The sequence below is a fragment of the Molothrus ater genome, chromosome 2 (genome assembly GCF_012460135.2).
Source record: "Molothrus ater isolate BHLD 08-10-18 breed brown headed cowbird chromosome 2, BPBGC_Mater_1.1, whole genome shotgun sequence".
Taxonomy (NCBI): domain Eukaryota; kingdom Metazoa; phylum Chordata; class Aves; order Passeriformes; family Icteridae; genus Molothrus; species Molothrus ater.
The window spans coordinates 4,117,703-4,142,022 of NC_050479.2; the positions used below are offsets into that span (position 1 = coordinate 4,117,703).

The 24,320-nt window shown below is 39.2% G+C and overlaps 1 protein-coding gene and 1 long non-coding RNA gene across 6 annotated transcripts in view; one reads left to right on the plus strand and one right to left on the minus strand.

Annotated features, from left to right (window-relative positions):
* The window catches only part of DSCAM (DS cell adhesion molecule), a 471,096-nt gene that overhangs the window by 200,348 nt on the left and 246,428 nt on the right, over window positions 1–24,320 (minus strand). For all 3 annotated transcript variants that reach the window (XM_036381451.2, XM_036381468.2, XM_054518617.1), the window contains exon 4: window positions 3,260–3,406. In XM_036381451.2, coding sequence (XP_036237344.1) covers window positions 3,260–3,406 — 147 coding nt within the window. The remainder of the gene's footprint in view (window positions 1–3,259; window positions 3,407–24,320) is intronic.
* On the plus strand, window positions 674–24,124 carry LOC118685812 (uncharacterized). Of its 3 annotated transcripts, XR_008509173.1 has the most exons (5): window positions 674–825; window positions 15,876–16,952; window positions 17,765–17,977; window positions 19,914–20,068; window positions 22,454–24,124. It is a non-coding gene; the product is annotated as an uncharacterized LOC118685812 (long non-coding RNA). The 3 variants fall into 3 exon arrangements; XR_004980043.1 differs by having other exon boundaries at window positions 15,876–17,977; XR_004980044.1 differs by lacking the exon at window positions 22,454–24,124 and adding an exon at window positions 21,004–21,579 and having other exon boundaries at window positions 15,876–17,977.

The following is a 24,320-nucleotide window of genomic DNA, read 5'->3' on the forward strand; positions in this document are numbered from 1 at the left end:
TAATTTTATTTGCTATTATATGCACGTTAGCAGTCACACTGTTTCAAACCAAGAATGAAGCTTAACTTGTGTTAAATGTGGCCAGGAAACATGAGAAGCATCCACCACAAACTATTTCATCCCTAAACAAGTGAAGAACAAATATGGATGGAAAAGACAGGCAAAAAGGTAGGTCTTATGCAAGGAGACTTTTCAGAACTATGTTCATGGATTCTCTGGTCCCAGTTCTTAAAGAAATCACTCTTTAAAAATACAAATTCCAGCAAAGAAAAAGGAAAACCTGTTAGAGAAATATTAAGAGACAAACTCTGCCCCTGATTGCTGCACTTGCTCCGTAGATTAACAGGACTGGAAATCAGAGCCCACTCTAGACCTTATCAAGATAATTTACCCTGTTGAATTAAAAAAGCCAGTTATTGCACACAGGTAAAATTTGCTATTTCAGTTTGGTCTGTGGAGGAGAATAGAAGAGGCAACTCCAGACAGAGAACATCCTTTAAGGTGTTTGTTTGTCCTAAATTTCAAACAAGACCTTTCATTTCCCCACTTTTGTTCAGTGAGATAACCAGAATTTTTTCCTGTGGTAACCAAGATACAAGCCTGATTTTATTTATGTTCCCACTGGCTCAGCCTTAACATGATTTCACACGGAAGCAGACCATATTATGGAGCCAGCTGGAAGGGTGGAATCCTGCCTGTTCTCAAAAGACCACAGCAGGCAGATTATTGTGCAGGAGAACTTCTTCATCTGGTTGGGGAAAGCAGGGGCAAGAGTTCTACCCACAGGGGACACCTATCAAAGGGAGGAACTCCTGGAACTGACTGGTAAGTGATTCTAACCTGAACAATCCCACTATTCTTTTTTTAAATCATTATTATATTTGTACTGGCCTGTGTGTTCAGAGGGCTCCAAAATACTTCAACAATGTCCATTCTGGAGGAGGGCAAGAGGCAGGTTAATAATGAAAAACCTTGTGTTCACCTCTGTCTCCCTTAGGGCTCTCCAACTGAGGGGTGGAGAGCTGAGACCTGACCACTGGATTTTTATTCTGACAGAAAAGGAGAGGAAAGGGTCAAAAGGGGAATGACCCCACTGACTGTCAGATTGGGAAAGTCACCAAATCCTGACTGACCTTTAAGGAAACTTGGGAACAGGGAAAAGGAGAAAAAGCCATGTGGGGCTTTCAGTGGGATGGTGGGGATGATTTATGTAGGGTGAGGATATGGGGAGAAAGAGAAAGTCTGGGATACAGCCTCAGTGAGCTCTGTGGATGTAGGAAAAGCACTCTGGATTTGCTCACCTACAAGCAAAGGGAGCAAACAAGCAGCAAAGGAGGGACAGGAAGGGGAGGTGGAGAAGTGCTAACCCTACACAGAAATGTTTGAGAGCAAGTTCCAGACCCAGGCTTGGGATCAGCTCCTCCTTCACCTCTCCCACAACTGGCACTGCCTCTCACTGAGGAAAAAATGGGGAAAAATCTGTGTTGGAGCAGGAATGAGAGAGCCCTGAGTGTGTGGTGACTGTGAGGAGCCCAGCTGTCCATCACACACAGCAAGCAGGAGTTCATTTAAAACTACAAGGAAAAGTTAAAATAGCCCATCCACCTTCTTGTTTTCCCACCTGGTGCACAAATTGCCCTGGGACTCAGCCCAGAGCTGCCTCCCAGTCCTCCTGTCTGTCTGCAGCACCCCTGGGTGCGCTGGCACAGTTCTGCTCATGTTTTCCTTCTAGCTGGAGATCCCTCCTGGGAGCAGGGGATGTGCTGCTTTCCCCAGGTGTAGTGGCTTTGGTTCATCAATTTAAGATTTTTTTGGATAATTACTAGTGTATTTATTAGAATATATTTATGAAATTTTTTTTGTGATGTAGGATTAGGAGAAAGGTGAAGTAGGTTTAAAATTTTAAAAGGTTATAAAGAAGAATTTATTAATGTTAATTAAAAGGAAGAGTAATAAGAATTAGAATAAAACTTTTAGGATACATCTCTTCTTATAACTTTTTCTTTCTTAATGATAATGTAAAGAAATAAAATTTAAGATTTTAGACAGTTTACTACTTTTAGAATAGTCTTTTTTTTAGTTTACTTAGGGAGAGAAGTTTTTTTATTAATGCTATAGAGACTTTTTTATAAGTAAATAGTTTTATGTGGTTTTAAATTTTTATGAATAGCATCACCTGGGGAAATTTGAAATTGTGAAATCTCTCTTACTTTTTACAAGCTTTTCCTATAGCTGTATTTATGGGTTATGTTAACTTATAAGGTATTGTTTCAAAGATGAGTTGTTTAAAGGTAAAGGTTTTCATTATTTATGTCTGAAATAATTTTTTTTAGGGGGAGGTATAGGATCTTTATTACTTTTTTTCTTTTTCTTTGTTTAAACTTATAGGATCATAGCTACTTTAATATTTGCTTACTTTAGTACAGGTAGGAATAGGAAGAATGAAAAGGAAGGCTGACATACACCTCAGATAACATGAGAATCCTGAGGTGGAAATATTTACAGCTGAGTGCAATGTCCTGAACTCCTGCTGAGGTCAACAGAGAGGAACAGGTACCATGGGGCGCCCCAGATCACCCCAAAGCAGGACAGGTACATTACCCCCAAAAGTGTTCCTCTTCTTTGGCTAAACACTGAGGTTAAGGTGATTAAGTTCCCCTGCACAAATCTAGTTCTGGAGCAATTGTTACTTTGTTTTTTAAAGTTTTTTTAAACTTTCTGATGTTTACATTCTTGTAACGAACTTTCTCACACACTTTATATAAGTAACTTATTGTTTTACATTCCTTTATAGATAAAGAAAAATTTGATAGACTGGTAGTTTGTCCAGTGTCATTGGAGAGGTGGCACTGTCACCCTCCAATCCACTGTCACTTTTAGAAATCTATAAACGTTGGAGTCAGAAATTAAAAATTCTCTTTTTTTTACCTTAAAAAAACTGTGTCCCTGCATTGTCTTATTTCATGTAAGGGATAAATCCCATCCACAGTCCCTGTATAAAGTACTCCAAACCTTCTAAAAATCACCATGCTGAATGCAGGTACACCCTAGGGACCTTCAGGAAATAGCCACTAAGATGTGAAAAACATATTTTAAAAAAATTAAGGGTTTTTAAATGGCCCATCTCACTTTACAGCAGCTCCCCACTTCCATTTGACAGAAACCACACAAGAACATGCCTTGCCAGCTGGGCACACTAGAGAGAGACACAGGCAGCATTGAATTTCATTTCATTTAGGAAGATGCAGAAAAGGAGCACCTGATACAAAAAGTCTGGCGCTGTTGCTCTGTCGCGTTTCTCCGGTGTATCTGTGCCTGGTGATGCAGCGGTAGTTGTACAGTCCATCTTCGTTTTGTACATCTAAAATATACAAGGCTCCCGTGGATGTGATGAGAAATCTAGGTCCTGAAAGACACAAGAGTTTGCAGGGTTTAAAATATCTGCAGGTTGTTACTCTCGCACTGAAGGATGGAGGGCACAGGGCCTGAGGAATTTTTGTTGCCAGGTTTGAAGCTGCTAATTCCAAGCTCACCAAGTTCTCACTGTAAGTGCACAAAAGGAATGAATTAATGTGTATTTTATTTGCACTTTATGTGCAGAAATGGAGGGATCTTAAAGAAAAAATGTGAGGAATGAAGGAAAGAAATGTGCCATGGTCTATTTGACTATGAACAAACATAGAAGGAGCATCTGAAGTAAAATAAGGGGTAAAGAACCACTGCATTAACCCAGTTCAGCCCAGTGTTATAGGATGATCTAATGCAATTCAGCAGCAGAGCTGGAGGGGTTAGAGAGGCAGGGAAGCTGCTCCCACCTGCAGTGCCTGCAAGTTAAACAGCCCCAGGGTGAGGAGCACTCCCACCCCACCCTGCCCAGCAAAGCCACAATCTCCAAAACCAAACAAGTCTGACATGTTCAAGGTCAGGGTTTCTACCACGGTTCTCTCAAAATAAAAGTATTACAGGTTAAATTTTCTTCAAATATGACTTTTTTTTTTTTTTATTATTAGCTCTAGACTATGTGGAAAATACCACGGTTGATATGGTCACATGAGCAGTTTTGATCACTTGGCATCCACAGAACTGTCTCTGTTCTGTTTCATGCCCACTTTAAAAGCAAGGACACAACCCCCCCTAAAATCAGCATGGTACGTTTGCTCTAATGCACTTTCCATAATGCAGTAAACTGAAATAACTTGTTTAGAATGCATTGAAAACTTAAGCCTCACCTGGTTAATATTTCCACCTAAAAAATACTGTAGTCTAAGCTGTGTGTGCTTTTCCAAAACTTTTACACTGAGGTAAATGTGAATATCTTTTCCTTTTCATGTCTGCTAAATTTCTCTGTAGCTGGTAGCTCTTGTAATAAATGTACCTGTACCTAGGTATTATAAAATACATCAGGCTGCAGAATTAGGGGAGAAATACACAAGGCTGAAGCCTATTATGAACTAATATCCAGTAATATGCACTAAGAAAGAATTCCTTTTCTTCAGAGCTCTGTTTGAACAATGACTTTTTAATAATTAAGTGTAGTCAGGATGCTTGCTCACAGATGCATCAGTGGGAAAGCAATCCAACAGAGAGAAGACAGAAAGAAAATGGTTTCATTACAAAGGGTGATATCCTTTAAACCATAATATAAAAGAAATTGGAAAAAAAAAAACATTTAATGTCACTGATCTGACCTCAAAGCAGAAAACATTGAATAAAACAACACCATCTCTCCCATCCTTGGAAGTATCCAGAATTATTAAATAACAACACCAGGGTTAAATAAGATGTGGGGTTGTTTAGTGTGGAGAGAAGGAGGCTCAGGGGTGATGTTATTTCTCTCTAAATCTCCCTGACAGGAGGGGGCAGCCAGATGTAGTCAGGCTCTGCTCCCAGGGAACAGGGACAGGAGCAGAGGGAACGGCCTCAGGCTGGGCCAGGGCAGGCTCAGCTTGGACAGCAGCAGCAATTTGCCCATGGAAAGGGAGCTCAGGCCTTGGCAGGGGCTGCCCAGGGAGCTTTGCAGTGCCCAGCCCTGCAGGTGTCCCCTGCAGGTGGCACTGAGTGCTCTGGGCTGGGGACAAGGTGCCCATGGGGCACAGCTGGCACTGCATGGGCTGGCAGGGCTTTGCAGGACCCAGGGATCCTGGATTCTGTGAACATAAATCACCATAACTGAGGCATAAAAGGTGTTGAGCTCTTTTGCTGATGAAGAAGAGCTGAGCAAGGGAAAATGCAAAGGAGGAGGGAGAACTGGATGGGAAGTGCTCTCTCCTCAGCCATGAACAACAATGTACTCCAGGTGGATTTACAGATTTACAGGCTAGAGAGCTTCTTTCTTATACAGGAGCCATACTGACTTCATATGCCTCTGAAAACTTCAATTGCTTGTAGAGAGAATACTTAGGAACAAAGATATTGTGGAGTGCAGTAGTAAAATCACCTGAATGGGTAATATTTCAGTTTCACAGCCAGATGTCTGAAACGTGGCATTGAAAAGCTTACATGAAAAAAAGCAAAGCTGTCTTACATCTTACATTTTAATATTCTAGTTGTAAAGTTTAGATGAAATGATACAGTCATGTAGTAGCAATAAATTCAACCAATGAGATGCTGTAACTACTTGATATAATGTTCTGCCCTGTGTTGAGGGTTTCTTCCTTTTCCTTTCACATTCCCAATTACTCAGATCACTGTCTGAGTCTATACATTGCTCAAAACCATTTTGGCCACCCTAACTTCTTATCAAATAGTGCTACTCAACATCTGTACCCTGTAACAAGGTTTGCCTTTACCCCTAAATTTAGGTTTGAAGGATATTTAGAATTTTGATTTGAAAACCACGAGATGTCAGACTTCGGTTCACAAGCAGTTTCTGCACTCCTGAAATATTCATAAAGCAAATCCACCTTTTCCAGGGAATATGTTATAAGAAATACAGGTAATTGAGGCACAGTTGTCTCCCTTATGCTCCGTGGGCAGCACAAAATGACAGCTTCAGGAGATGGGAATCACATTGAAAGGCCTTGCCTGGGAGATGCAGCAAAGACAGCCCTGCCTTGCTTTTGTTCCCAGCTGTGTGAGCATCCACCAGCTCTGCATCCAGGCAGGGCAGGGCTCCAGCCCTGTGCCCTCAGCAATCCCCCAGCCCTGCCTGTTCTGTGCACACACATCCTCTGCAGCTCAGGCAAGGCTCACATCAGGCTTTTCCAGCTGGGATGTGACTCTGGTACCAAACTGTGCCAGGGTGGATGGCAGTGGAGAGGCTGCAAGCACACCACAGGCACACCAGGAGCAGATAAAAAGGTGTTAATGGGGTGGTTGGGATTGTTTTGGTCCCTCCCGTAAATCTGCACCTTGCCATGCATTTGTGTCAAGTGAGTGGAGCCTAAGCAGCTGAGAGGCAGAAATGTGCCCCTCGTGCATGTGAAAGCTTCCTGTAGCTTTCTCTTCCTGGGATCCATCTTCACCTTTGCTAAATACATATAATTCCATTTCTCTTCATAATTCCATTTCTCCATTATTCCATTTCACACCTTCGGATGCTACTAGAATGCACAAGTTTAAGATCACACAAATGGGGCCAAAGTTTAAAAGTAAATCCCTTCCTCTGTGCTCTTCCACAGCTGTCACTATTTTCAGATGCTCTGCACAGTTTTGAGAGATGGCTTCCACAGGGCATTGTTAGTAATCAAGTTTGTCTCTCTTCTCAGGATAAGCATGAAAAAAGCTGCCACAGAAATTGAGAAGATCAATTTCAGAGCTTCCCTTTAAACCCTGTTCTGGAATCACAGCTGGGGTGTGGATTGTGGATGGGGATGTGGAGTGGCTGGGTGATGAATTTAAAGGATTTGTGGGTTATTTCCAGATCTTGTAGTACTGAGTGATACTTGCAGGTGAAGCCTTCCCTGCTCAGCCCTGGCAGTTCTGAGTTTCCTCAGATGCAGTTCCACTTTTGGCTCTGTGAGAGCAGACACACTTATTAAAAGCCCCCACTTAATAAAAGAGGAATGTAAAAGCTTTGCAGAGCCAAGAAATTGTTCAGTGTTATCTTGCTGTATTTTCTGGAGAAGTTATGAACACACTCAAGCTATCTAACACTGCTTAGATCATCTTCCTGTTGGAAATTACTCAGGCAATTGTACAATAAAACCTTCACTTAAAGCATTATCTAGAGATTTTTCCCTCACCCTCTTCAAAGATAGCTAAAAGTAAATAGTTATTGCCACACATCAGATGTTATCCCACATTTCCCACCAACAGACATTGTGTATAATTGCAGGGCTAAAGATTTTCCTTTTCCTCTTTTCTTCTTAACATATTTTGCATACTTATGTAATGCTTTTAATAACCAACCCCTCCTTCTCCTGCAGAAATGCGAGACAGAAAAAGATGACAGAGAAATAAAAGGGGAAATGCATGTAATTTCTGTCATCTTCTAAACTGAGAGCATTTTCATTAAACCCGACAGGCTGTCAGCAGTGACAAAGCTGAAGTGTTGAGTGCTCTGCCTTCTGTACTTCAAAAAGTGTTTAGAAAAGCACCAGGATGGGACAGACAAGCTCCCACTGTCCTGTTGATCCAGGGCAGGGCTTTCTTCTCCAGGCACATTTAATTTAATCACCCCTGTTTTGCTCTAATGAAGTCTAATTTTTTTGACTCACCTGCTTAACATGCCAAATAAAGATTTTTCTAAAGTGAAAAATCCTTTCAGATCAACTGAAGCTTTTTGTTTGTTTGGCTGCTAGCAGGCTTCAAGAGAGGAAGACAGAGAAGCCTCCTTCACAACAATTAAAAAAAAAACCACTGTCAAAATATAGCTCATAATTCCCATTTATTATTCCTCCTCAGCAGTATTTGTATTAATTCCTTGAATACGTGATTATAATAATTTCAGCATCTGATTTACAGAGATGTTGAAATCTCTTTTGGCTTTCAATGCTTGATGCCTTTGAAAACCTGGTGCAATATCTGGAATATGTGTCTCATTCAAAGACTTCAAAGGCTTCCAGGAACCCTCACTATCTCTTGCCTTGGTAGTGTGGGCAATCATAGTAATATATGATCATTTAAAACAGTATTTAAACTTTAAAAATAGAATTTAAACCCAAGGCCAGGCTCGATGGGGCTCTGAGCAACCTGGCCTAGTGGAAGGTGTCCCTGCCCATGGGAGGGGGTTTGAATTATATGTCCCTTAAGGTCCCTTCCAATCCAAAGCATTCCATGATTTTATGAAAATTTAAATTCTTTACAGAGAAGCTCTCTGAGACACATGGATCCATACAATTCATACAAGTCACTGGAAAACCAGGAAATAGAACCCATAAGTCTTTCCTCAGTCTTTCCTACATAACATTGCCTCATGGTGAGACTGAAAATATATAGATCCAAGGACTAGAAAAACTATCAGAGTAATTTATTTTCACCTTCCATCCTTTTGCCATTAACCCCTGCCCAAGTCCATATCTGGAAGTTACACTATAGCTTTTTAAAAAGACATTAGTCATGATTAAATATTTCTTGTAAGTGGAGAGTATGTGATAGCCCTGGGTAAATTCTTCCAATTATTCTTACTTTTGAAAATTAGTGTATTGCTTGGGTCCACCTGCCTTTGCCCCTGCTATTGGATCTTACTGTGCCTTCATTAAAGATTTCCTCCACAGTCAGAAATCTTCTGGCCATTTAAGTCCTTACAGAACACGAGGAAATTACCTCTTATACCATCTTTCTCCTTAATTAGTTATACAGATTGAACTTCCTAAATCATTTACTGTGAATTATTCATATCTTGAAATATTGCTGTAGTTTTTCACTCAACACCTTAAGAACTTTTTGAAGTTCCTTTTCAAGCTTGCATCATGCACATAAATTTAGTTCTGAAATTTCTGGTCCTGGTCATAGTGAATGCAAAATTTCACCATTTTCCTTTGTACAATGTTTTTTTCCATGTACCCATCCAATAATTGAACCCATCATGGAAAACTGTGATCTCCTTTTCAGAGTCATGGATTTAGGGATTTCCCTCCTTTTGTAGATGTGACCTCTCACCTGACTGTCCTAAAACTGGAATTATTGGTACGAAAACCTCAGTGTTCAAATCAAACCTCTTTAACACAACCAAGCTGTGCCATCTTTTGCCATTACACCAATATTTTAACAGCTGGCATATTTTGCCAACTGCTTCTCTTAACAAAATTTCATTCATTTCATTCTCTGATAGAAACTCTAAATCCATGTCTTCATCTGAGATATTAGCAAACCACTTGGTTTGGAGATAAAGGGACCCCAAAGAGATGGATCTCACTGTCCTAAAGAGCACAAACAAGGAAGAGGTGGAGGAAATTGGGTCATACCTAGACTTGACCAAGGGCCCCAAAACCCACAAATCTTTTGAAACACACCCCTGATTTTACTGTCTGCTGACCAGTGCCCTAAATAACCTGCTGACTTCCTTAAAGTTGAGCAGTGTTAGCAAATCATGTGCTTGTCTCTCTATGTGAGAAGAGATCACATTAACAATTATGAAATTGCTCTTATGTAAGGTTTTAATGTTTTCCATTAGACTGCATAATATTAGAGATTAAAATAAAATTCTGTTTAGGTTTCCTATGTGAGATTGTTCTCATGTATAATTCATAAGAAAATGGGAACACTTTCCTGTCGAATTAGCGCATCGTATTCTTGTATGAAAATGAGAATATTTTAAAATCACAATGTTAATTATTTTCTTATCATGCCCTTTCCCCCCAGCATGCTGGTAGTCTTTAAACAGGGGCAATGTTACCCCCAAGATGATTTAAAAAACCATATTTGATTTTTCCTTTGTTGGAAACACATCTAACGGCGTTGTGTTATTGCAGCCTAAATTGGGTTGATCGAAATTAAGAGAACAGATGGCTGTTCTAATCCTGTGCCAAATGGTAATACAGAACAAAAAGACTCTTGCCAGTGGTACTTGTCACCTCCCCTGGATAGAATTGCTTCTGCTAAGCAAGTTTCCAGTGCGACCTGTGCATGGAAGGGGAGAGAGCTCCCCACAGGAGCCAAAGGGGACAGAAATCTGTAACTCAGATTTATGGCATTGCTACAACATCCTCAAACAAACCAGGCTGCTGCTCAGGGCATGGGAAGTGTGCTAGAACCTGCTTAAACTCTGCCCTTCAGTCGTATTCCTGGGAAGGATTTTGATACCCAGCCCAAAGATTAGATGAGGAAAGGAGATGTGGAGGGAAAGGTCAGGATTTCACTTCTCCAAGTATCACCCACTCAATGTACTCAGCCTTCATGGGATACCTTGAGAGGCCCTCATGACTCATTTCCTGGCAGAAAAAATCAGTGGCAAAGCTTATGAAGTGCCACCATATATGATGTTCCTTATGAGGAATTAAAATGTTTGGTATTCCCATTTTTCCTGACACAAAGAAAGAAAAAGCCATAAAATCCATAGGAAGTGTTATCCAAGGTGAGGGAGGCTGCTGTGATATTTAGTCTATAATTCCAGGCTCCTCAGAGCTCACAGAAATGTGTCTTATCATAAAGCCAAGCTTGCAGGTCTGAAGTTTTCTTCAGTTCCAAAGCAGTTGGTTTCCCTTTTCCCTTCTGTTTTGTTTTTTGTTAAGGGCTTTTTCCTCCCCCCAGAATTAATTTTGAGATTCATAAAACAAGCCAGCAGCCTTGCATGAGATGATTTCTATTTTATTTAGACACATAATCTGTTGAGACTTCAATAAAGAATAACTGAGATTATCTTTGTGCAGAGCTCTCTGCATGGAGCTGAGGACATTCATAAATATTTCCAGTCCTATGACCTGGTGTGGTTCCAGCTCCAACAGAGGTGGATTCACAGCTTGGCAAAATTCGTGCAGAACTGACAGCTCAAAACTAAGACATTCTTTCTAATATCATAATTCTTTACCCTCCCTCACTTTCTCTACCTCAGTTAGGGATAGAAGCACCTGCTTTGGTGACAGGTCAGGGTGAATCAGGGTTTATTGTAAATAAATCTGTTCCTTATCAGTCACTCTGCCTCTCAGTCAGTGGAATTCCAAAGTGTGGGAGGCCCAGCACAGCCACATCTCCATGGCTCTAAAATGCCACCATTTTAGAGTAATGGAATATTTTCCACTTGATTCTTCAAAGATTAGAGAGGAAAAGAGTAAAAAAAAAAAAAAAAGCTGTAATTTTGGCATCACTATCTGTAAGGAATATCATGGATCAGCAATGTCCTTCTGCATATTTTCAATTAAAATAGATCTAGACAAATTCAGATGCTGTGGTATTTGCTCCATTCCAAAATGTCTCGGTTTCATAAATGGGGATATTGCTATAGCTGTAGTTCTCCAGATTTCCCTTTATATTTTACATGAATTATTACTACCTGAGAAAAAAAACCTGCCTGTTTCTTGCCTATAGACCCACAGGATGAATACAATTGGAAAGGAAGAAAAGGAAGGAAGTGGCAGAAGGAAGGAAAGGAAAGGAAAGGAAAGGAAAGGAAAGGAAAGGAAAGGAAAGGAAAGGAAAGGAAAGGAAAGGAAAGGAAAGGAAAGGAAAGGAAAGGAAAGGAAAGGAAAGGAAAGGAAAGGAAAGGAAAGGAAAGGAAAGGAAAGGAAAGGAAAGGAAAGGAAAGGAAAGGAAAGGAAAGGAAAGGAAAGGAAAAGGAAAGGTGGAACAGGGGACTGAACAAAATAAAGTTGCAGTTTTGGATTCATAAATTGTGCTGAGAGAGATTATCTGCTGAGTCAATTGCAGCTTTAAATAGGAGCAAGAGTTGTGGTTCTCTGTTGGTTTCTCATTGAGCCCAGTGTTCCAAAATCAGGCAGGTCCTGAATGCTGGAGGCAGCTGCATTCCTGGTTTTTGCTGCTCTAAATCCAACAGTACCCTGAGTTTCTTTGTGCTTCTGTAATCTCAGTATAAGGAAAGACATTATTCTCTTACACGTGCAGTGCTGTGATTTCTGAATTAGTTTGGCCCTTTTGAAAAAGAGACTGTAAATTACCCAAATCAAAACATATTTTGTTGCCCTACCTGTGTTTCTGAGACTGCAAAAATGTATTTCATCCCAACTGTCCACACCAATTCTACTTATGATGCTCAAGCAATCTTCAAGTTTTATAAAGGAGGAATAAGCCTGTTTGTTTGTTTTGATTTTGTGTTGGTTTTTTTTGGTTTTGTTTTTTTTTTTTTCAAATAAGGCATAAATAGATGCAGGAGCTGTGCTTTTGTGTACACAGTCTGGGTTTTGTTGATGGCTACTCTTATGTGATTTAATAGCATAGATTTAATAGTATAGACCCGACTGATCACACAATGTTTTTTATTTAATTGTTCCCCCTCTTAATCTTTGATGAATTTATTAGGCATGAGCAGCTACAGCTGTTGTTAACTGTCATCCTCCAGCATATTGAATAAAACTGCCGTAATCTTTAATGCCTGAGTTTTAGATTATTTGAGTGCTTGCATACATTGCTGTAGAAGCTGCTTTCCTCATTTCAGCTGGCAAGCAAGCAGATAATTTTAAATCACCAGCTAGTTTTAGGGACTCTGAGTAAAGAGGATTCAACTTTGCCCATGATATATGGAGCTGTCTGGAGGATTAAAATCTTTTTCCTCAGGCTTTTACTGGTGCATCTCACATAAATAAATAGCTGGAGCTGACCAGTGGCTTAGCACAAATAAACTTTTTCTCTGCTCTTTATATCATCAAGGACCATAACCCATCTCCCCTCCTATCTGCATGTAAATTTAAACACAAGCTGATTAATTAAAGAGAAAACCTCCATCTCCTCTGGGCTGAACAGCAGCTGCTTTATGTCCCCACCATCAAATGTGCACCTTAATGGTTTTGGAGCTTTGAAGTGATTGTGTTTCCAGAATATAAACTGCTATGGACAATAAGATCAGAATAAGGCACAGCCCTGCAGACACAGAATCCCAACAGCAGCAGAATTATTTTTACTGAGTGCAGACAGCCAATATTATCCCACAGTAATTACAGCAGCTGCAGCTCTCTGGCCCCACATGTTTAACCACATTTATTCTGCAGGTAACTGCAAAGCTAATGGAGCATCTCAACCTGAAGAAACAGTTTTATGAGAAATTTATCATAGCACCCACTCCCTCCCATGAAAAGATCTATTCAAAGCTTCCCAAGACACCTGAGCAGGCAGAGTTTTTATTTAAAGCATGTGCAGTAACAGACAAAACCTCACATGGTACATTCTAGGGTAGTGTTTTTATTTTGAGAGTGCAAAAGAGGGAAAGTGGAACAGGATTATTTGGCTTTATGGCAATGACATGGGAAGGAATTAATATCTTCCTCACTCAGTTTGAAAAAGTAAGCCTATGTTTGGTTAAAAAATATCCAGAATATTCACTGTGGGAGGAAGCATCTCCACTAGGAAATAGAGATAAAATAAATAATTTCTCCTGGAAACTCTTGGCCAATCTACTGGGAAAAGAATTCAATGTTCAGTGAATAATTTTTAAAATGAAAGAAAAAAGCTGCTAATGATGTACATTTTATCTTTTTGACCAATACAACAGTCTATGGTGTTGCTTTTCAGAAGTTCTATAAAAATTTAATATTTTTTTACAATTTCCTCTCACTATAATAATTTTTCCTCTACTTTTCTCTCTCTCATATAAACTAATTTTGATTTCCAACATAACCAGCTATGTTATGTGATGGGATCCAACTTCTGTCTCTTTTTTACCCTTCACACAGGTACTGAGCTCCATGTTATGCTTTTTGTGTATTTAATTATTCACTTCTCATTACCACTCACACACCTACCATTAAAAAAAAAAAAGTCTCCCGATGAGCTATTCCCATATTTTATGACCCAGGACACATTTCCCTGATTATGGAAACATACCAAACCATTTGTACTTGGTGTTGCTTCAGAACAACTGATGAAGAAGTGTTTGAAACAGAAAAAATGACAATAGGAAGAGAAGTATGCAAAGACTTTTCTGTACCTTAAAATAAACAGAACTCTTGCCACCCCTGATCCAATGAAATTATTCCATAAAGGAATATTAGAAAAACAGCATTTAAGTATCACATAAGTCACATGTATTACCAACATTGCTGGAGGAAAAAACTAACCCACACTGAATTAAAATGGAAATAACTGCAAGCAATTCCTGAGAATCTGTTTGCAGACTGAATTCCATCAGCATATGGGGATTTAGCAGCCCTCATTTTTTATAGGTTACAAAGTTTTATAGTTCTTGCAACTTCTCTAAATAAACAGAAACACTTTGAACAAGAGTCATATTATAGCAGTGTGAATAGATGTGGTTTTCACACTATTTATTTTCTGTTTGCTGACAGCTTTGTCAAACTAACTTTGTAACAATGAAAAGGGTTCAGTAAATATAACTTTTCAGCAAGGAGTAAATTCACAGAGTGATTTATGCTGAGCATCAACTGATGATTATGGGATATTTCAATCCAACTTCATTTCAAAGATCTATGTGAGGTAAAACTAGGAAGGATGTGTAATTCCCTACCATCTCATAAAGATTACTGTGATTCTGTACTATTACTTTCCTTAGACTGGAAGCACAAAGAAAATATCATTATAAGCACAACAAGCATCAGTCCTTTCAAATAAATATATTTTTAGGTTTTTTATTTCCTTCTCTGAACTGCTCAGAGAATCATATCTTGGAAGCCTGTCCAAATATCAGGATGATTATGCAAATATACCCAAATACATTCCTAAGATAATTTTTATCATTTGCCAGTTTCAATTTGATTGGGAAATTGAGGCACAGTGAAGCAAATTGATTTGCCTAACTTTATCTTCTGAGTTTGTGAGAGATTTGGGAATCCCAGTTCTGGATTTTGAGCACCCAACCATCCTTTCTTACCCCTTGCTTCACATCCTGTGCCTGAAAACCTGCCAGACTGGATTCAATTGTGCACAACAAGGTCACAGTTTGACTGTGTAAATCTCTCTGAATGAGTTAAATATGATTATTGTTGTTCTCTTTCCACTGTCAGAGTGTTCACCAGTGGGCTGGACGTGTTTTGTTTGTACCAGTGCTCATTTTCTATGAAGACCTCAGAATAAATTAGTTTTAAAATACAGCCCTTGGCCAGATTAATGTTTCAGGCAAGCCGTGTTGAACATTTTTTCACTTTTCCTGAGCTTTCCCTGTACTTACAGATGCAATTAGCTCTACAAATGATTTAAAGCATCTATTTTGTTTACATTTAGATTTGGTTTAGGGTTGCCTTTCAGCATTTGTTAGGCAGCTAGAGTCTACAATGTGTTCTGTTCTGTCTTTTAAATGATGAATGTTAAGGAAACAGAGGTGTTTCAGGGCAAAAAAACCCACTGCAAACTCATATTCTACATATGGGAACTTCAGGCTGAAAGTCACACAAAGCATTTTTTTCCACTTCTAAAACTTATTTTTTCAGGAAGCATAGCACTAGATTATAAAACCAACAAAATAAATATGGCCAAGCAGACACAGACCTGCACTGCCTGGATGCTAAGAACTCCCCTCAGCAGTCAAACTCTCCTTCCTTCCTTCCTTCCTTCCTTCCTTCCTTCCTTCCTTCCTTCCTTCCTTCCTTCCTTCCTTCCTTCCTTCCTTCCTTCCTTCCTTCCTTCCTTCCTTCCTTCCTTCCTTCCTTCCTTCCTTCCTTCCTTCCTTCCTTCCTTCCTTCCTTCCTTCCTTCCTTCCTTCCTTCCTTCCTTCCTTCCTTCCTTCCTTCCTTCCTTCCTTCCTTCCTTCCTTCCTTCCTTCCTTCCTCTCTCTCTCTCTCTCTCTCCCTCTCTCTCTCTCTCTCTCTCTCTCTCTCTCTTTGTCTCTTTTCTCTCTTTCTCTTTTTCTCTCTTTTCTCTCTTTCTCCCCACAGGTCACCGAAGAATGTGTGGAGTCACAGAGTGACCTTGCCAGCACCACATGACATTAGCACAGATGGCTTTGACCACGTTAATGACATTTCCATGGGAAAGATCCATATCATTGGCATTTCTTGCAATCCCAGAAGCTGCAAGCAGCATGAGGTTCCCTAAACAGGATTGACCTGACAGAAAAGCCCCCACGTGTCCAGCACACTCCAGCCACCCAGAATTTCAGAGTAGCAGTCCCAGCAAGAATCAGACACATCCACATCCTCTGGCACAGCTGGAGATGGAGAACATCATCCAAAACTGTGCATGGAATCACCACCAGGATCATCCAAAGCTCTGTGGGAAGCAGGTCCAGGGAGGGGATTCTCCTCTTTGCTCTCATGAGATCCCACCCAGAATGCTGTGCCCAGTTTGGATGTCCCAACATCAGAAGGATGTGGAACTGTTGGAGCAAGTCCAGAGGAGACCATGAGGTTGATAAGGGGACCCTATGGAGAGAGGATGGGAAAGTTGGGGATGTTCAGCCTGGAGAAGAGAAGGTTGTGTGGAGAAGCTTCCAGTGTCTGAAGGGGCTACAAGAAACCTGGAGAGGAACAATTCATCAGGAACTGGAGTGACAGGATAAGGGGGAATGGGCTCAAAGTGAAAGAGGGGAAATTTAGGTTTGATATAAGGAAGAAATTGTTCCCTGTGAGGGTGGGGAGGCACTGGCACAGGGTGCCCAGAGCAGCTGTGGTTACACCATCCCTGGCAGTGCCCAAGGCCAGGCTGGACAGGTCTTGGAGCAGCCTGGGACGGTGGGAGGTGTCCCTGCCCATGGCAGTGGTGGATTGAGATGATCTTTCAGATCCCTTCCAAACCAAACCATTCCATGATTACCACAAGGACATAAAATACACCTTGAAGGAGAGGATCACTATGAAACCTGTGAAGCAAACCTTTGTCTCTTGTTTAAGCATGGGACCATGGGCTCAAAGGGATTTTAAATTATGTACCAGAGGTCTGTTCTCCTTATTTATGCTTTTCAGCTCCCTAAAAAGAGATGTGACTCTCTGCAAGTGGTGCTTCCAATGCATAAGGTCTGTAAGTACTCCTTTTTGCACAAATTAATCTGAAGTAAGGATATTCACCCAATCTGCTTCGATGTACTTCTTTCTCCTGAGAAAACACAGCATAGTTTTGACATTTTACATGAGCATTCAAAAAATGCTGGTGTCACTTAGATAAGAACTTTTAAAAATAATTATCCCTATTTTTCAAACCTAGGCAGTGGAAAAGTAATGAAGAAAAAGCTCTGAACTAAAACTACTTCTCTTTTCCTGATACTCAGCTTTAATCTGGGTATACTCTTTTATGCAGTCAATGGCTTAGGGATGTGAACAGCCATAAATGAATCTTAAAAAAAAGGAAAATTAACGTGGCAAAATCTGACAGCTGTATGGCATTTATTCTAAGCAAATTCTGCATTGGTTCAATCTCTTGAGCAACTGTTATTTGGGTCAACATTATTGCTTTCATAGTTCACAGTCTTTATCTCCTGGGAGAAAGCCAATTTTTTTCTTCACTCCAATCCTCTTAGGCAGAGCCCCAAGGGTCTGTATCAGTGACCTGAGGATTTGCATTCTACACCATGTCCGTGGTCAGGACACACTATCTCCCTCCCTGGAGCATTTCCATTAAAAAGGTGGAACACACATGCAGCCCCTGTAAATTGAGCCTCCTGGACTTTTTTTAACTCTTTGTGGAGCAAAGGGAACATCCTACAAAGCAGAGCACATTGCAGAGCAAAGACCAGGGAAGATGTGGAGGGGGAAATAAATAATTAAATAAACAATATCCCAAAGATCCAAAAGTCAATATTCTGTGTTTCATTTCTTTTTCTTTCTGACAGGAGCTGTGGCCCCAGAGCCTGGTCAGGGGCAGCTCAATAATAACGATCTAAGGCTGGTCTTCAGAAGAGACTCAACAGCTGACAGCTCTTCTGTTCAAATTGACAAGGGCACAAAGAAAGGCTTGAATAATTAATTGTGAATGCTTGGATGTGATTTGATTGTGTGACCACCCTGTTACATTGACTTGCTTTCACTTAATCTTTCAAAATGAGGTATTAAAAATGAAACTCTGCTATTCTTCCTTGTTTCCTGGTTGTCTTTTCCTCAGCCTGCAGGATGTGCCCTCCATGGGATGGAAGGTGGGGAAGGAGAGCCCTGATCTCACGTGGGTGAATAGGACTCTGTGCTCCAAGCCTGCCTAGTCTCTATAAAAAGTACTTTTAATTTCTATTACATAGATGTAGCCATCAAAAAAATAATTAAAAGAAAAAAGGATGGAAGAGAATGTGGGACATCAGCAAAGGTAACAGCTATTCACTTATTAACTTCTTCCTACCACAAAAAAAACCCCAAACACCCAAAGTGAACGAAATCCAAAAAGACCCAAACCAAACAAAAAAAAGCCCTAAAAGACCCCAAAAACTCAGCCACCAACCCCTGGGAAAAAAAACCCACAAAAACAAACCAACCCTAAAAATAAATCAAAACCCCGACACCTTTTTCACTTCATTTCTGAGACATTTTTAGCTAACTTTTCATAGACCAATTTCCCACTTAAATAGAAACTGCAGACACATGAATATTCAGAGCCAAGTCATTTGATAAACACCATCTCAAACATAATCTGCATTCATTATTAAATGAATAGATATTAATAATTATAAAATAATCATGAAATATTTTTTTAAGTAATCATAAAATAGCAAAAAATAAAATCACTTTTAAGAGGGACATAATATGTTAACATGCATGACTTCAGCATTGTCTTTAACTCAGATGCTGCTTTCTCAGCAACTCTCAAGTATAGGTGGCACAATAAATCTTTGCTGAACTCATTCACCACAATTGGGTGACAGAAGGAATGGGTGTCCAATAATTTCAGGTTGCTAAAGTTCTTTGAATGAGAGGAGGAAAGGCCACCATTTCAAGCTGCTCAAGGTCTGCAAATGTGTAGTGAAATGCTGGTTCTGTGTTTTGAACTATTTGCTGCAGTGAGCTGTGCTTACAATGGTAAACTGCACCTTGGGAAACTGAAAATCTCTCTGTGATTAATAAAAAGTATTTTCTGTGAGAGTCAAGCTTCTCTCTCCCCTTATTCAGACAAAATTCTCCTGGAGTTTTACTCTGTATGGAAAGACTGACTGAGCAAGGAGTGAGTATTTCAAAGTTTGTTTGATAACTCATCTTCTGAGCAACAGCCAGCACTTAAATGAAAGAATCTGATTGTTCAGGGAGTCCTGATCATTGCACTGTGTTCCAATCCCAGCTCATGGTCTATAGAACTGAAAGAGTCTCCAGTGCTTAATTATAAGAAGAAACCTGTCTCTATAAAATATGACTTATGTTTAAGGTCAACACTGGCTCTTAAAAGAAACTAAGTTTTGAAGAAGAAATCAGGATACGTGGAAGTAGAACATTAATAAGATGCTAACATTTTAAATTATCTTAATTTTTACTTTCAAACAACTAATACTCTGTGGAGAGGCATCACCTGTTTCTTTCTAGATTGTACCCTGTGGTACATATTAAGGTTGCTGGAAAAGTATTTTCCAACACTTTTAGGAGCAATATTTCCTTAGACTATAACCTCTTTTAAATATTTATACATTAATCTTAATTTTTATGTAGGAAAATATCCTATCTATGCATGTGTGCACATGCATGTCCCCATCATGTGGGTGATAAATAATAGAAGGTCCCTCTTTATGGTAAATTATGGATGAGATGTATAATAAATGAATTAAAGTTAACTGCAGGAAAAATCATTCACACACAAGAAGCTGGCGGAAGAACTAAACCCTGCAAGAGAGAGGTGGCAAACAGTTCATGCTTTAGTTCAGAAAAGCAGATCTGAGGATTCCATAACGGTGCAGCTTTCTCTGCTCTGGTTATGGAAACATTTTCCACCAAAGAAACAAATAAAATGAAATAAATAAATATGAAAAAATTAAATGTCACTTGACTGAAATTCTATTGACAATTTGGCAGGTACAAGGAAGAGCTGCAGAAATGATTCAAGAGATGAAAGCCCAGTTTTAAAATGGTGGGATAAGGAAACAAAGACCTTCAGTTATGAAAAAGGAGCAGATAAAGAGAAATAACAACTGCCTGAAAGATTAGGAAGAAGACCTTTAAATTACCAGGTCAGTTCATATCTTCATATCCTGTCAGAAAGTGAAAACAGAATTGATTGAGCATAGGCAGAAGATGGAAAATTCAAGCAACAGGGTATGAACAAAAAATATCCCAGTTCATAAAGAAATTACAAAGTGGATACAGGAACTCTCCAGTAAATTCCAAGCAGAAATGTGGAGGGACAAAATATTTAAAAGCTTCTTTAGAGGAAAAAAAAAACCCAAACAAACAAAAAAGGCAGGATATTGGTCTTTCCTATGGGAATTTCCACACAGTGACAAACTTTCACTGAACAAGAATTGTTTCAACAGATGCTGTCAGCCCAATCCAGCATCCCATGAACCAACCTCCAAAAAAATTTGAGATTTAGAGGAATCAGGAAGATAAATGTATGTTAATTTTTGATCTAGATCAGTCTTTCCCCTCATTTCTGAAACTCCTGGTTTCAGTCTGGATTAGGACCTAATCTATGTTAGAAAATTAGCAGAGGTACTTTTCATTTCCTACAATTTCATTCTTTCAGAATTACAAAAGCATAAATTGTCTTCTTTTTTTTTTCAACTTAAGTAATTTTCATGTTAATATAAATCTATATTTTGCTCATTTTTCAGACTGGTCCACTTCACTTTTTTTTTGGTGAAGTGGCCACAGATGTTTTTTCAAGAACATGTTCAAAACCACAATTTAAAAAAAAAATGCTTTGTGCTTAGTTCTCTTTCTCTAAAGCATCCTTGATGTTTTCTGTGAATATTAATTCCTTGCATTGGCCCCGAATGTGGGAAATTTTAATTTTGAAACGATGAAATCATTCCTTTATTTTTGGTCCTTGTTCTGGTGTCACAAATCTGAGAAGGAAAACATTCTGTAATACTGTTTCTAGCTCAGAGGTTCAAATTAGTCTGAAATTCAGCTTACTAATTATCTCACATATCTGACTGTACAGAGACCATTATATAAAAATGAGATAGAATTCCACCAATTTGAAAGGATGGAGAAAGAGAGGACTGTGGATGTTTTGATGGAAGGTGGGACATCTCTGAGCCACCAGTGAGACACAGCCATGAAAGAACCTAATAGGATTCTAAGATAAAACATGAAGCAGTAGCACCACTGAATAAGAGCTCATCTAGGATATCAACTGTAATCCAAGCTGGTTTTATTCACACAGGACATCTCCAACAAGAACTAAAAATCAGGTATATAAGTGCTTACAGATTTAAAAAAAACCCTATTTTTTAGAGAGAGATTTAAAAATTGCTTTATTTCTTCTGCCAAAATAAATGTAGCAATAAATGTGTCAATAAAAATATTACAGTGAATAACAAAATGTGTATGTTTGGGTGTATATGCCAGGGAGGGAAAGGAGAATTGTTCAATTTAAAGAGCATTACTGGAATGAGATTTAATGGCTTTGAGTTATCCATTAATAAAACTTAGTCTAGACAATTGGAGGAGATTAGCAGATTGGAAGATGGAGAATGTTCCAAACAGAGCATGGGGAAATCTGCTTGTCCCAAGATGGAGCCTGGGATGGAATTTGCCATGACTGTGACACAGTCTGGGAGTTTGGGATGCTTTGGACATTAAATTCAAGCAAAAAAAAAAAAAAAAAAGTTGAGATTTCTTGGAATTTATCATATTTTGTTGATACGATGATTAAGATCCAATCATTAATTGTAGAGTTTAGGAAATTTTTGTCCACCAGGCTCTTCTTTGGTGTATCTATTTTCTTCTGAGCTTCCCCTTGCTGCCAGGCAGAAAACAGCAACATTCTAAAGTGCAAAGGCTTAGAAAAACCTAAAGTGCTTAATTGGCATCTGTTGTTTGCATGCTCAGGATTATGAACCCTCTCCTAATTTGGGAATAATAAAGAATTATGGTACCAACCAGACTGGCAAGGTCTAGGGGCTCTTTTACTTTTCTCTGTGCCACTTGGGAGTTTATTTATGAGAGCTGTCCTGCCATGGAATTTGTAGGATATCAGTTTTTCATCCTTCCACTTCATTGTGCCATATTATTTTGAGCAGCTTGTCTTGCAGGTTGTAGTTTCTTGGGTGTTGGTTTGGTTTATTTCTTTTCTGAATTTAGATTTTGAACAGCACAAGTTTCAAGATTAGTTGAGGAAAAGCTTAGGGAGTTCTTCTAGTTTTGTGGGGTTTTTTTGGAGACTAAGAATAGATGTTCTGTGAACTCTTCTGAGTATATATTTATGTTCATGGAACTGAACTTTATGACCCAGGTCACTCTTTTCCTAAATTCTAATGGAAGCTGCAGTTATTTTTTGCTTTTATGCCCCCATTTCAACTGAGTTTCTGAAAGTATCACAGCTGGGAGTGAAGCAAAAGATCAATTTTCTTTTTTCTTGTGAGATTTTTCTCTTTTTTTCTCCCCAGTTCTGTGCAAGGAATCACAAGGACAAAACCTTTTGGGAACTTGGTTGAGGAAGCTCACTTTCTTCCAGAAAAATGGAATGTCTAATTTGGCAGAGTTCTTGCATTTATTTGCAGTAGGTTAACAGTGATGCACTCTGAAGATAGAAAATCAAACCATTTGGTGTGTCTTGAAAATAAGATCTTCACATGAAGATTGTACTGTGAAATCTATTTACAAGGAGAATTATAAGAATCTCTGTTCCTGCCTTACATCATGCTTTGCAAAATTCAGGATTTGTCAACCCACAGGGAAAAAAAAAAAAGGACCTGTACACAGTGAAAACCACTGGGTTTTTTCCTAATTTACACCTTAAATACTGTGGTTATTTTTTGTCACAGTGTCACTGGAAAAAATAGCCACCACAATATTTCTGCTGGTCACTGTTCTTAGTACAGGTGTCCTGATTTTGGTTAGTAATGACTGATGCCACTGCATTGCTGGAAATGCATGTGAACACCTGATGAAGCAGAAAAAATGAATCTCATCACCAAAATATCAGTGTGAACCTCAGGAAAATACAGATGCAACAAAACAGAGCTTTGTTATTCAAATTTTCTTGGCGCTGTAGAGACATAAAGCTTGTGTAAAATTATATCATATTTATCCATACAAACCAATAACACCAAGAGCATGGGTTATTCTGAAGTTTCATAATGGATTCCTGGACAATATTGGTTGGTTTTGTCTCACACCCACAAAAATACTCACAATCATTTCCCTGAAATCTACAGTGGAGCCATGGAATCTACAGGAGGTCCTTCCTCTGGAAGAAAACACTCCTTCACTCTCAGAATCATCACAACAAAGTTTCAAAATATGCAAAATGGATGATCATAAAAAAGATTTAAATGCTATAAGGTTCTGGACAGAATTAATGTGATGTCCCAGCAGTCTGTCCTCTAAATAAATTTGAGACAATAATGACTCAGAGAGCTCAGTCATGTCCTGCTGATTTTAAAGACAGAAAATGGGCACAACTGCTCACAGGTGGGTAAAAAACAGACCTCACTCAAAGACAATGCTCCAGTTTGCTGATCACTGAGAAAATCCTGAATATCAGAAATGAAAATGTCATTACCTGTTGTATATAACCCTAAAGCTCCTTTGTGCTGGGAGCCTGAGTACTGTTCCCAAAATCATTCCCACCAGGTCTTAAGGTACCTGCAAATCTCTCTTTTGTTGCTCCTGGCAACAGGGAACTTAAAAAGTTGAAACTAAGATTGTGAGAGCAAAGCAAGCTATGAAATAGTCAAAATGCATACAATTAATTGTTATCCTGTTGGGCACAATGACTTCTAAAAATCTTGTTTGGAGTATTACAAGTCATCCTGAAGTAGAGACATTCAGAAGTCATTAATATTTTAACTCCTCTTGACCTTGGATCTTCTGGAGAAGCCACTGACCTAGTTTGGTCTGTTTCTTCAGCTACTCCAGGAAGTTTTGCAACTGAATAGAAAAAGAGAAAAAGCTCTTTCCAGATCTCAGGAGAGAGAAGAGAGAGGGTGTGGATCCTTTTCAGGGCTGATGGACATCCACCAGCTGTATGACCCACCCCTACAGGACAAGAATATGAAAAGTCTTGCAAATGTTGTACCCACAAACAAAAGGCAGAAATTGGAGTCAATTCCTCAACAATTGGAGTCAATTCTCAATTTCTCTGGGAAACATACCTTTGATTGTGTTTTCCTTATTATAAGTCATGAATTAGGATTTAGGCATGCAATTATAAACAGAATTGGATCCTGGAAGAACCCATAAGTAGCATTCAAATCTCAAATAAAAAATTACAATTATTCCTTGTCTAGATCAAGTTTATTCCTTCAATCT